Source organism: Salmo trutta, chromosome 20 (assembly GCF_901001165.1).
Source record: "Salmo trutta chromosome 20, fSalTru1.1, whole genome shotgun sequence".
NCBI lineage: Eukaryota > Metazoa > Chordata > Actinopteri > Salmoniformes > Salmonidae > Salmo > Salmo trutta.
In genome coordinates this window covers 49,874,337-49,888,586 of record NC_042976.1, presented here as the reverse complement: position 1 = coordinate 49,888,586, position 14,250 = coordinate 49,874,337, and the positions used below count along the sequence as shown (strand labels likewise).

The window sequence follows — 14,250 nt, the reverse complement described above, 5'->3', positions numbered from 1 at the left end:
TCATAGTTTATAACCAATGTCTCTTCACATGGGCGGGCCACTTAGTGAGCAGAGCTTTAACCTTATGAAAATCCAATTGTCTCATTTGGAAACTAAAATTACATTTCATCATTTCACAAGTAGTTTCATATTTAAACATTTAAATTGCACAACAATTCCATGTGAATCTGATAACTAGAATGTGTAGACTTTCCAAGATACAGTTTGTCGTCCTGTCATCAGTCATAATGTCTCAGACGCCAACTGATCTGGCATCATATTCATTGAGTACCAACGCATATTTTCAACTGGGGGGTCATAAACCTTACCCACAGGCCAACGTCATGACACAACCATCAGTAAACCCCATAACTGGAAGGTGTACACAACCAGAGATACAGTAATGTGGGTCTCCTGTCCTTCATGAGATCACCAAATTAAACACACTCGTCATGACTTTCCCTTAAGTGTCCACGGACCACTCCCACATTCTCAAAAATAGAAATATTGTTTAATTATTCAAACTTGATGTCCAAGAATCTCTCTGTGTTCCACAGTTTACATTCCAAACTCGAACACTACAGAGCATAGGGGCAGCGTATTTTATGACCGACCATAACACAGCAGGCTTCCTGCTCTCCCCCTCTACAAGAGAGAGCACACTGTAGAGCGGACCCACTGTAACCTGATCCTTCAGATCGTCACAGGAGAGTTATGACAAGTTACAATCCTAATGCCTTCCCTCAGTGGAAAAAGCTTCTGCAGCCTTCTTTGACACTCTGACATTAATCCCAAAGGTGTTCAATGGGGTTGAGGTCAGGGCTCTGTGCAGACCAGTCAAGTTCTTCCACACTGACCTTGACAAAACATTTCTGAATGGACCTCGCTTTGTGCATGGAGACATTGTCATGCTGAAACAGGAAAGGGCCTTCCCCAAACTGTTGGCGAAAAGTTGGAAGCACAAAATTGTCTAGAATGTCATTGCATGCTGTAGCGTTAAGATTTCCCTTCACTGGAACTAAGGGGCTTAGTATGAACCATGAAAAACAGCCCAAGCCCATTATTCCTCCTCCACCAAACTTTACAGTTGGCACTATGCATTCAGGCAGGTAACATTCTCCTGGCAACTCAGATTTGTCCCTCGGACTGCCAGATGGTGAAGGGTGATTTGATCTTAGGCTTGTGTGTGTCTGCTCTGCCATGAAAACCCATTTTATGAACCTCCCGATGAATAGTTATTGTGCTGATGTTGCTTCCAGAGGCAGTTTGGAACTCGGTAGTGAGTGTTGCAACTGAGGACAGACGATTTTTACTCGCTACTTGCTTCGGCACTCAGCGGTCCCATTGTGTGAGCTAGTATGGTCTATCACTTCGCGGCTGAACCGTTGTCTCCTAGATGTTTCCACTTCACAATAACAGCACTTACAGTTGACCGGGGCAGCTGTAGCAGGTCAGAAATTTTACAAACTGACTTGTTGGAAAGGTGTCATCCTATGATGGTGCCACATTGTAAGTCACTGAGCTTATCAATAAGCCAATTCTACTGCCAATGTTTGTCTATGGCGATTGCATGGCGGTGTGCTTGATTTTATACACCTGTCAGCAACGGGTGTGTCTGAAATAGCCGAATCCACTAATTTGAAGGGGTGTCCACATACTTTTGTATATATAGTGTATCTAGCCAATCAGCTACAGGCAATTACCTGCGGGTTTGGACCCAACCGGATGCATCCGTTTTTCAGTGGAAATGGATGGTGTTCCCTACTACTTTACAGCCTATGTTACTAGTCTTTATACCTAAGTAATCTTTATACCTTGCACAAATTATTAACTGTCTAATAATAGGGGGTCTCGAGGAAAAAAATGGGCCAGTGTGTTAAATGCCAGGGACGAGTTTTGGTCCAAGTCCGACCCTGAACCTCACTGTAAAATGACTGTAATATAAAGCGGAACTAAAAATGTTGTCCAGAAATGTTAAAGGTTACAATTTAGAGTCAAAGCCAAGACAAATGCACAATATATGACAGATGTACTGTATGTAAGAAGAGCAGAATTCACCATGACACCTTAGTTTCTAAATGTTTTTATTCAATCATATCACTTCTTAAAATACAAACAAGAAGAGAAATAAAGAGGCAAAACAGTTTCATGAAGTAATTAATCCGTTCGCCAGTCTTCGTTTTCCATGTTGGGAACACAGACTATGTGTGGCGAGGGCCAGCCTGTGGATTCTCCCGTTCATCCGTCGCCCAAAACGTCCTACTGGTCGGATCCCTCGTTCCGTGTACCACGAGGCATCGATGTCTGGATCTGAGTGTCACAAATAATATTTTTGAGGAAAAATAGAAGACACACATAACAACCTTTCTGAAAATAAATAATGATGTCAATGTTGGGGGAGCTGAGAAATATAGGTGAGGTTGCAACAGAATCCGTGGGGTGAAAGGGACTGTGGGAGAAGTTAGAAGAGAATGAGAGGAGCATGCACAAGAACATGGTAGGAGAGAGTGAGTGTGTGAATGCGGTCCAAAGAATGAAAGTGTCGAGAGCGATCATATGACTTTTAGTAAATTAGTTAAAGGAAAGATGAAGAGTAAAGAAAGACAGATTGGAAAATAACATACTTATCTCCATGGAGCGCTGTGGATACCCAACGTGTGTTTTGGATAGAGTCCATGACAGCAGTAACAAGAGGGCATAGAGCACCGCACACACCCTCATGGTCATCATACAGATGTCGATCACTGAGTCCTAGGCTGGGGCAGACGTCAATCTGGAACAATAAAGTTTTACTTTAGAATTGAATTCTGCTAAATGAGCATAGGTTCACAGAAAGTAAATAACATTTGTCATGCAAATAATAATATAAATCAATGATCAACCAGAACCAATTAACATAACTTTGTTGATTATAAAGGTGCTATCGAATAATTGATTATAGTCCAGGAATTTATAATATGAGATTAATGTGTTCATTGAATAACAATCAGAAGATACAGTACAACAGAATACCAAACTCGTAGTACATGTCTGTCTTCTGTTGCCAAACTATCATAAGCGCAATACACTGACTACCAAATTATGCATGAAACAATTCTGTAAACATTGCATGGACTTCCAAGAAAATAGCACAATACCCTAAGTGTACAAAACATTGGGAACACTTGCTCTTTCCATAACATAGACTGACCAGGTGAATCCAGGTGAAAGCTATGATCCCTTATTGATGTCACCTGTTAATTTCACTTCAATCAGTGTGGATGAATGGGAGGAGACAGGTTAAAGAAGGATTTTTAAGCCTTGAGACAATTGAGACATGGATTGTGTGTGTGCCTTTCAGAGCATGAATGGGTGAGACAGGGTTCATGGGGTATGACAGTAGGTGCCAGGCAGGAGGACATCATAAGGACCATAAGGACATCCAGCCAACGTGACACAACTGTGGGAAGTATTGGACTCAACATGGGCCAGCAACCCTGTGAAATGCCTTCAACACCTTGTAGTGCATGCCGACAAATTGAGGCTGTTCTGAAGGCAAAGTGGGGTGCAACTCAATATTAGGAATTTTAGGTTGGAAAAATGTTGGTTGAAAAAAAGACAAAATGCCTTTACATTGATGACTTTTTGCAAATCCAATCAGTTTTCCATGTTGATTCAACGTAATCACAGATTTATTTTGGTTAAAATGACGCAGAAACATCAGTGATTCATCCAGTTTTTGCTATAGGACTTGGCTATGAAAATAATTGCAGTGCCTCTAAAACACAATAGAAAAATAGCATTGGTAAATCCTGGGGATAGACTGGTCATGGAGTTCACTTGATATCAAATATGCTTCAGGCGTGTAAAAAACAAGAATCAAATTTGCTCAAAATATAACAACCGCTATTAAAATAAAACATCTTAGAGTTAAATCAAGGACATTTAAGAGTAAAGAATAGAAATGAAAACTTACAATGTGGAGAAGAGCCAAGTATCCTTAGGCTTTAGGAACCTCAGGTGTAGGACGGACAGAAAATCAGGCTTCAGGTTGTCCCTCGGCTTGAATGGAGAATCTAAAGAGAATCTTCTGTTCCGATGGCTAGCTACTAGAGTATAAAAAGTATGATAGACTAGAGTTACTCAGTGGATTTAGTCTATGGGTCTAGGGAGAGCTGAAGTGTCTTGGCATGCCTCTGCTTATCCTGTGAGGTGGATGGAGTTGAGGTGTATGGCTGTAGCGGAGAGTCATTCAGAAAAGGACCTGCTCTGGAAGTAGGTTTATATCCACACAGAGGGGATGCTGATGTCACATTGTGCGTGCGCACACGCACACACACACCTGTATCTACATTGTGTCTCATTTCTCTTTTGTGTACATGGATATTAAATATTGACATCTTTCTCATGAGCCTGTTATTACTTGAGGCATGATAATAAAATGATTTATTGTTCGTTTTTATGCATCGTACTGTATCTGTACATTTGGTGACGCTGCGCACATTAGCTGGCTAAACTTGACCTTACCCTACCACTTAACAAACCCTAACCACTCGTTAGCATTCATAAAATGATCGACTTTACCCTAACCACTTGCTGTATGTTGCAGTTTCATAAATGGGTATAAATGAAGGTTTAGCAAAACATTTTTTTAAATTGTATGTTTGGTTGAGAGGTCAAGTCGCACATGCATCTTCTCAAACATTCACACAAAGCCAATCATGAGCACATAGATGACTCACATCCTCAGTGACACCTATAACTGCGTCATCTAAAATTATCAAGATATACCTACAAAACCATGAATATGCACAAACTATACAATGGTCTGAATAAATGAATTATTTAAAGGCAAGGTATGCTGCTTTCTGTAAATAGCCATGACCACAATCCTCCATTTATGATCCTTCATTCATGAGCCTTTATTCATGGTCCTACATTAAATCTTGGAATAAGGGGTGAGAAAATCGAGGGGCGCAGTATATGGAATATTTTATGTCCAGCAAGGGGATTAAGAGAGCTATTAATATTATTTAACTACATTATGACTGGCTAATCTAGATGTCTGTAAGGGTTTGTTTAATATAATGAGTTGTGCAATCCCACTCCTTCTGTATTGTATGTTTTATTGGATAGAGTAGAGAGAGTGCTGTTGACAGTTTGACCACCCAGGCCACACAAGTAAGTGCAATGTGGGTTGTGTGGATGTTCTCTTGACCATAATGGGTGGTCCCATATAGATAGGAAAAGAGTGAAACAGTAATGTATGGTAGCTATCTGTAATGGAATTCCTGCAGTGTGTCTATGTGCACTCGCAACAGGCATTCAGCTCGTTCAGAGGCCATTTCATGACTAGGCTGCTGATAACGACATGGGAAACATCTTAGTCTCACACCAGTGGACCTTAGCGAGACCTTTCAGAGGGATCTTAGTGGAAAAAAATCATTTTCGCTAAGGCAATGGCCGGGCACGTGGCATACTTTTCAATAAGCAGCAGCCCGAAGAAAACTAATATCCTAAGAGTATCTGATTCCGTCCCTATGTCAAAGGAAATGTCATGATCAAAATATCGCCATGTTTTCTTTTAGACGGAATTAATCCTATGTCTATGGTTAAATTATGATGAGATAAGACTCCATCCACAAGAAATACAAAAACTTTACAAAGCTACAAATAATTATTGGTGTGTAAACTTGTGGCTGTGTCACGTCCTGGCCAGTATAAGGGTTAATTGTCATTGTAGTTTGGTCAGGACGTGGCAGAGGGTATTTGGTTTATGTGGTTCGGGGTGGTGTTTTTGTAGTAAGGGCATTTGATTTAAGTATTCAGGGGTTTTTTGGGCACTGTTTGAGATTCATGTATTCTATGTTTAGTCTAGGTAGTCTGGTTCTATGTTTAGTTAATTAGGGTGGGGACTCTCAATTGAAGGCAGGTGTGGTCTATTTGCCTTTGATTGAGAGTCCCATATATTAGGGTGTGTTTGTCATTTGTGGGGGATTGTTCTTGTACTGCGTTTTTGTATGCCTGTAAGACTGTTCCTGTCATGTGTATTGTTTTTTTTCCAGTGGATGCTTTACTCCTTTTTTTGAATTAAAATATGAGTATCCATAATCCCGCTGCAGTTTGGTCTATTCACCACGGCTCTTTTTGTGACAGAATCCCCCACCTAAAAAGGACCAAGCAGCGGAAGAGGAGGAAGCCACAGGAGGACTATTGGAAGCAGCGTGCTCGCGAGGAGATGGATTCCTGGTCACTGGAAGTATTGGAGGAGAGGCTTGACTGGACATGGGAGCAGTTGCGGGCCCACTGTGACAACCTGCCTGGGAGGCAGGTAGAACCCGAGAGGCAGCCCCAATACATTTTTTTGGGGGGGCACAAGGGCTATTTGGCGGGGCGAGATTGGAGCCCCAGGCCAGCTCCCCGTACCCTTGTAGGGCAGACTGGACAGGTCCCGTGCTTTGGGGTTGGGGCTGTGGTGAGGCCTGGGATTTTCAGGCCGGCGGGACGAGATTGGAGCCCCAGGCACAGTACCAGCGCCCCGCATGTGCCAGGGCGAAGTAGGCATCGAGCCGGAAGGGGTGATGCCAACCCTGCGCTCAAGACCGCCAGTGCGCCTCTACGGTCCGGTGTTTCCCGCCATACGCACTAGCATGGAGGTGCGTGTCTCCAGGCTGGCACATCCAGTACCAGCCCCACGCATCAGGCGTCTAGTGCGTCAGCCCAGCCTCGCCAGTCAAGAGTCGCCTGAGCCGCCCGCCAGTCAAGAGTCGCCTGAGCCGCCCGCCTGCCCGGAGCCGCCAGAGCGGCCCGACTGCCCGGAGCCGCCAGAGCGGCCCGACTGCCCGGAGCGGCCCGACTGCCCGGCCCAGCCCGAGCGGCCCGGCCCAGCCCGAGCGGCCCGCCTGTCCTCCGGCCCAGCCCGAGCGGCCCGCCTGTCCTCCGGGCCAGCCCGAGCGGCCCGCCTGTCCTCCGGGCCAGACCGAGCGGCCCGCCTGTCCTCCGGGCCAGCCCGAGCGGCCCGTCTGCCAGGGTCAGCCCGAGTGGCCTGTCTGCCCGGCGCAGCTATCGGCGCCGCCAAAGTGGACGACGCCAAAGGTGGAGCGTGGTTTACGTCCCGCACCTGAGCCACCTCCAGGATAGGTGGGTTGGGGGAGGGAGGGTGTAGCACAGTGCCGTCGTTGACGGCAGCCACCCTCCCTTCCCTCCCTTTAGTTTAGGGGGATTTTTTGTTGTTGTTTGTTTTTTTTCTTGAGGTGCTTCCGGGGTTTGCACCTTTAGGGGGGGGGTACTGTCACGTCCTGGCCAGTATAAGGGTTAATTGTCATTGTAGTTTGGTCAGGACGTGGCAGAGGGTATTTGGTTTATGTGGTTCGGGGTGGTGTTTTTGTAGTAAGGGCATTTGATTGAAGTTTTCCGGGGTTTTTTGGGCACTGTTTGAGATTCATGTATTCTATGTTTAGTCTAGGTAGTCTGGTTCTATGTTTAGTTAATTAGGGTGGGACTCTCAATTGAAGGCACGTGTGGTCTATTTGCCTTTGATTGAGAGTCCCATATATTAGGGTGTGTTTGTTTGTCATTTGTGGGGGATTGTTCTTGCACTGCGTTTTTGTATGCCTGTAAGACTGTTCCTGTCGTGTGTATTGTTTTTTTTTTCCAGTGGATGCTTTACTCATTTTTTAAAAAATTAAAATATGAGTATCCATAATCCCGCTGCAGTTTGGTCTATTCACCACGGCTCTTTTTGTGACAGGCTGAATAATAAGACGGATAAGGAAACATATGTTGGGAGAAAAGGTAGTTGTTGAAATAAATATAAGTGACCTTGAATTTATTGAGTCATTAATTACAAAAGTGGCGGCATGAATAAAAGACAAACACAAAAACATTTACTTTGTTTACATTTTAATTAGTACAATGTCAAAGGTGTTACTTGGCACTATAGTATTGGAAACATGGTTCACGTACTTTATAGTGATGTTCACATTAGGATATCTACTAATAAATATAAAATAGCAATTTAGAGTTCATGCAGAGGATAGAAATTCATTCAAATTAATTAATCCAGATGACTACAAATGTACAGAGCAATTCAGTAGCAAAAAAGCAGTATTAAGTCTATTGTACTAATAGCTACATTAATGAAACTTTACTGTTTTACATAGTACAATAGAGGCAGTCAGTACATAGCTCTAACCTCTTTCTTGCATCATTCATACACCCATGTTTGTGTGCATATCCTGAATATATGCCCTAATATTCCAGCATCAAATTGCTGTATCTATCTCCTACACCTACATAATTAAATGTCCCTCTATTCCCGTTATAGCGCACTACATTAAGGGTTAAATAAATCAAATTTAAAAAACTACTTTTGACTGTAACCCCATAGGACTCTGGTCAAAATAAGTGCACTACATAGGAAATAGGGTGCCATTTGGATGCAACAGGCCCGGCGTAATGGGCGGGCCTTAAAATATGTGTGAAGATAATGTGTCTTGAGTATAATTTAAAATACTGCATCAAGAAAAATGGCAAGGGTCATGTGGCAAGAATATGGTACGTCTCTATCTAGAATGCATGCATATGTAGGAAAGTGCCTATTTGGCAATGCCTTATTTCTGATTGTCTTAAACCACCACGTATACCACACATTTTTTCTTCGTCTCACACAAGTCAACGAAGTCTGTTTTTTTAACATCCATTGCGAATGATTGTTCGTCAGTATTTGAAAAATCTTCCCACCACTTCCAGCCTCGATAATCACAAAGCCAGTGATTTTGATACATGAAAACGTATTTAAAATGTGCGTATGAAAATAATCAGAACTGTCACGCAGATCGGTGGAAATTGTAGGATAAATTGTAAGCTTCCCCAAACTTGAAACCCACGAGCTGCGGATGGGCTTTACTATTACACCAATTAAAAAAAACTGTGAACGCGCAAGCATTTGCACGCATGAGGTCCCGTGAAAAAACGGGCCCGCCTATGGAAACCAAAGGCAGTCCAAATGATTAGTTCTGGCGCCGGGTCTGGATGCAGACCATGACTCAATCTCTTGTCCCTTGATGTCAGAAAGCATATAGACTGGAACCCAATGGAGAACCATGTGTGCCTCCTGGAATTGGTTATCAATTGACCACTGAGATTTGGTTCCTACAAGGTGTTCCATGAACCCTATGGAATGAAGCCTATATGAGAAACAGCTGCAATTCTCTGGAGAAAACCCTACATATAATTGTGTAATCTGTTAATAGTTAAGTTAATAAAGCTTTCAACAGGCTCATTCAACAGTAATACAAACATGTGATTACAGTTAATGTACTATGGATGTCTAAGTCTAGTCATAAGTACATTTTAATAAAGTTGGCAGGTTACATCATTGCTATAATGTTTTTTTTTATTTATTTTTTACTTTTCAACAAATGCATTAAGACATTGAAACATGAAGCATAACATTTCACATTCTTGAATATAAATATTATTAGAAATAATATTGGATAAATGTAATAAACAAAGAGACAGAGAGATAATGGCATTATACCCTGGTTCAGTTCACAATAACTTATAGTCAATGAAAGAACTTGACCCAGTATTCAAAATGTACTCCTGCTCCAGCAGATTCTCTGTTATAAGAATCACTGTACTCAGTCACAAGATGCTCAACTTCCTCCTCATGGACCCTGTGCCATTACTGGTTTCTGCAGAATGGAGAGAGAGAGAGAGAGAGAGAGAGAGAGAGTGAGTGAGAGAGAGAGAGTGTGAGAGAGAGAGAGAGAGAGAGAGAGAGAGAAATAGGGAGGAGGGGGAGGGAATGCTTTGATTCCATTTGAGAGTGATTGGATGATTATCCCAAACATGACTGACTTATAAAACTGGGACATTGGGACACAATAATAGTTCAGAATGTGTCACATAAATACCCTTGATGCTTAGTTGTTAGGTCAGCTGAAAAGAAAAGACTGGGACCACAAATTGTAAATCATGCCGATGATTATAACTAAGATAATTTAGGGCCACCTAAAATAGGCTGAATAACTAACTATACCTAAGGGGCTGATGAGAAAGTGTTGTGTGTACAGTATACTTCCCACACTCATACAGCGCTCTCATAAAACTCTTGTAGAAGTCTGGCAACTCAACGCATACAGCAATCCTCCACAAAGAACCTTATTAAACCAAACTAGTGGTGTGACCACATGTTTTAAATCAACCCGAATAAGAAATACATTTTGGCATTGAACAGCACCCCAAACAACTTTCTCTTGCTCGCCTCTTTCCTCATCCCTTCCTATTCTCTGTGTCTCTCTTATCAGTGTTCAAAGCATGTGTCACTGAAAGGGCGGCAGTGCAAAACAATCAAGGTTGATTTCTCTATGGGAGTATCTATGGGATAGAGAACGTCGTTGAGTGCATCACAGTGTTTAGAGCCTACACAGGCAACTGACAATGAAGAAAAGTGAACAAAGGTTCAGCCAGAATGACTCCAAGCCTCACCACCCTGTTCTAATGACTATGCAATGTAGAAATAAGAGAATGATTATACCTCTGCAGCTTTACATCTGGAGGCCAAAACAAGAGAAACAATGTTTTGATTCTTAGATCAACACCATTTTATGAGCTCCGGTAATTAATGAATTACCCAATGTACCCAAACAACAGAAACCCAATCAACACACAGATGAACCAAAACCAACCACAAACCAACCACATGCCTACCCCATGTGGAATAAACCCAGAGAGTATGAAGGAGTACGCCAACAAGAGAAACACCACACAGAGCAACCAGTGCTTAATTTGGCATAGAGCAGTAGAGTAGAGGGCTTGCAAAAGTTGCACACATTAGGCAACATTTTTGTAGCCTAGAGTCCGGGAAAAATGTGGCCTTTTATAAACACATTTCATGCAATTCTACATCATTTTAGATGACTGGAGACTTTAGCATAATCTTTTTTAATACCTCACAAATGATCAAAATGACAGGCTACTTTGACACTGACAAACTGTGAATCTGAGATCAATAAAAATGACCTTGTCTTGAATCCATCACTAGCCTAGGCCTAGGTGTGTGGAGACACATATTGTAGGCTACAATATGAGGAGGAAATGATAGTCCTAAAAAAGCTTTTCCGTTTCACTGACTCACCCAATGATGCACAGCTCACTCAACGCTGATGGCTGACGCGCTCGTGCCGAAAGCTTATCTCTCTCATTTTACTTAGTAAAATTATGTTGTCCGCTCAATATGCCTAGTTGGAAGGTGATCATTTGGTAGTCTACAGACAGATTAGTCTTCTCTTTTCAGCAGGATCCATTTGTTTTCCAACCTGTGTTTTCCCGCGATTGTATTTGAACTATTGCGAAAGGCCTGTTTTGGCTGCATGTTGTTCACTGACAATTATGTCGCGCATTCCCGACTGTAGGCATGCCTAGAGATTGGCCTACACACAATCCACAGCTAAATTATAGGTCTACTCCTGGTGTAGTATTCAATATTATTTAATTTCTTTCTGAACAGACAGCATTAATTCTATAACTGTGGCAAATGTATTTCAATTTATCATGGGTGCTGCGGCACCTCCAGCACCATTCCGTGGATTTGATTCTATAAAGAAATAAATGAAGTGCTACACTGGAGAGATGGGAGTTGAAGGCTCATGTCTAGCAGAGCAGAGAGAGGGAATTGGATTATAGAAAGTGAATCTCATTTCAGTTCTGTGAGATACAGACGCGCTTCTCTCACCACAGCAATGGCCACGCATTGGTCTATATAGGCCACAATGTTACGCAAACCATAGGCTAAACCCGGGCAGGCGCGTTTTCACATTATGTTTTTTAGGGGACAGGAGAATTACAGAGGTGTCAACTTGAATTGCTTTTATTATCATTTTTACATTGAAAACGGATTGTTTTTCATGCCATGAAAGGTACTGTACCACATCCTGGCAAATGGGATCCGAAACAAAACAGTCAGAAACAGAGGTGCTGGATCCTGCTCCGGCAGGATCCGGCACAAATGAAGCACTGAGAGCAACCACAAACCAACAACAGGCATAGCCAACCCAGCCTGTATAAGCCCAGTGTAACCAACCACTGGTGAACCCATCACCAGCCACCCTGAGACTGGGTCGTACCCCACAGGATGTGGTGCGCTGGAGCTGAGGCCTTCCCACTGGGTCAGGGAGCCCTTGTTGACTGACTACCTCTACAACTCTTCCTACTCACCTGGAAGTTGGAACACACAGGTTGCGTCCCAATGTCTCCTTCCTGAAGTGTGCACTTGTTCACTACTCCCAACAAGTTTAAAACATTGGATTGGTGTAGGCATGGGCTAGAGTGACTTTTCATATACATTACATTACATTTTACATTTAGCAGACGCTCTTATCCAGAGCGACTTACAGTAGTGAATGCATACATTTCATTCATTTCATGCATTTTTTTTCCATTTCATGCATTACCCTTCATTTCCTTTCAAATCCATTAAGGAAAGTGAACAAGTGCACACTGCGGGAGAAAGAAGAGATTATTAGAAAGCAACCACCGTATAAAGCTGTTTGCAACCTCTCTATAAAGTGTTTTTGGGGTCCCCCACAAGCATGTCTTTTCTCATGTAGGGAGGTTCCCGGTAGCATAGTTCTAGATCTGTTTGTGCTGTCTTGCCAACTTCAATCACCATAGGGGTTAGCAAGACAGCACAAACAGATCTGGGACCAAGCTAGGTTCCTGGTGACACTTTAGTTCAACTATAGCCCTCACTCTGACATAGTGCTGTCATAAACATTTGATAATGTCATGTAGTGAAGCTTATTATGACGATCAACCAGAAACATATGATAATTGACATACTATAAACCTGTAACAATGCATGACACGGTTATGACTGTCAAAAGCATGGGAAGTGTTCCAAGGTTTCTTGGCCAATTGGTACACTCAGGAATGAGCTCTGCAATGTTTCTCAATCCTATCATGTTCTAAGTGAAAAAAGGTTAAGACTTTAGGGTTACGAGCCCCTGTAGATTCTGCAAGCGCAGCAGTTTCGGTTCTTACTTGTTGGAAGGTCATAGGCACTTCTCCTTCTTTGGGGAGGGCCAGTTGACTAAAAGAAACAAGAGAAGAAAAAATAATGCTATTGTGAGGAGGACCTTGGACGCACATGAAGACTCAGCAGTAGTCTGATTCAAATTAGACATTGGAATCAGTCAGAGACATCTCTTTCCATGCTATGTCTATGCTATGTTATGGTGACATGGGAGTTGATCTGTAAAAAAGTAAAAAAGCTTGTTTCATCTCTTGGAGAGTGCCTTGTAATGAGCCTATATGGGTGAAAATGTCACTTTAAGAAAAATACACAACACCATGTTTTGTTTTCCATAGTATTACGCAATCTACACATGAGGGTCCTGTTTTCATCAAAATCATGGGTAAGTATAGAGATACTCAAATCTGATTTTGACAGGTCCCAGGCTCTACCCACTTTACCTTTCTCCTGGTCATATCCACAGACATCCCAGCAGCACTCAGGGCAGCGATCTTGTTCTCGATGTCTGTCACCTTCAGGGGAGAAAGACAATAACTCAATGGGCCTGTGTCTCCTGGACCCAGATTAAGCCTGCTGTTGGACTAAAAAGGTAGCTCAATAAAGAATCTCCATTGAAAGTGATTTTTTAGTCCAGGAACAGATTATCTTTAAAGACCTTTCTGAACAATGTGCCTCCTTGGTTTGAAGTGTATGGCTTGAGATATGCTGTTCGCCCATCTCTAATGCTTGACAACACTAAGGGGCAGTGCCGGTTCCAGGCATAAGCGACATAATCGGTTGCTTAGGTCCTGATCGCTAGCCCCCCCCCCCCAATTTACTATTGAGAGGAAGAATACACCAGGTGCAATTTGGTTGTGCATCACCAGTTTCTCTCTTGTTATGTCAGTCACTGACAATCAACTCAAAAATCTAATCAAATTGTATTGGTCGCATACACATAGTGCATTTGGAAAGTATTCAGACCCCTTGACTTTTTCCACAATTTGTTACGTTACAGCCTTATTCTACAATATATTGAATTGTTTTTTCACCCTCATCAATCTACACACAATACCCTATAATGACAAAGCAAAAACAGTTTAGACATTTTTGTAAATTTATAAAAAATGTAGAGAAAAAAATTGAAATATCACATTTACATAATTATTCAGACTCTTTACTCAGTACTTTGTCAAAGCACCTTTTGACAGCGATTACAGCCTCAAGTCTTCTTGGGTATGATGCTACAAGCTTAGTACAGCTGTATTTGGGGA

General features: G+C 42.3%; 2 protein-coding genes across 6 annotated transcripts in view; both read right to left on the bottom strand.

The window, feature by feature from the left end:
- Positions 1-2,046: 2,046 nt before the first annotated feature.
- Positions 2,047-4,273, bottom strand: prlh (prolactin releasing hormone). The gene is made up of 3 exons (XM_029701930.1): positions 3,935-4,273; positions 2,604-2,752; positions 2,047-2,289 (listed from the first exon to the last, which is right to left on the bottom strand). The coding sequence occupies exons 2-3, from the start codon at positions 2,707-2,709 to the stop codon at positions 2,126-2,128; spliced, it is 270 nt and encodes an 89-aa protein (XP_029557790.1). The 5' UTR covers positions 2,710-2,752; positions 3,935-4,273; the 3' UTR covers positions 2,047-2,125.
- Positions 4,274-7,843: 3,570 nt separating this feature from the next.
- Positions 7,844-14,250, bottom strand: part of LOC115156213 (melanophilin) — a 158,227-nt gene continuing 151,820 nt past the window's right edge. For 4 of the 5 annotated variants that reach the window (XM_029703594.1, XM_029703599.1, XM_029703597.1 and 1 more), the window contains 3 exons: positions 13,438-13,509; positions 13,006-13,054; positions 7,844-9,656 (listed from right to left, as the gene is read on the bottom strand). In XM_029703594.1, coding sequence (XP_029559454.1) covers positions 9,607-9,656; positions 13,006-13,054; positions 13,438-13,509 — 171 coding nt within the window. In that variant the 3' untranslated portion in view covers positions 7,844-9,606. Of the gene's footprint in view, positions 9,657-13,005; positions 13,055-13,432; positions 13,510-14,250 lie in introns of all 5 variants that reach the window. The other variant, XM_029703596.1, reaches the window with a different exon arrangement.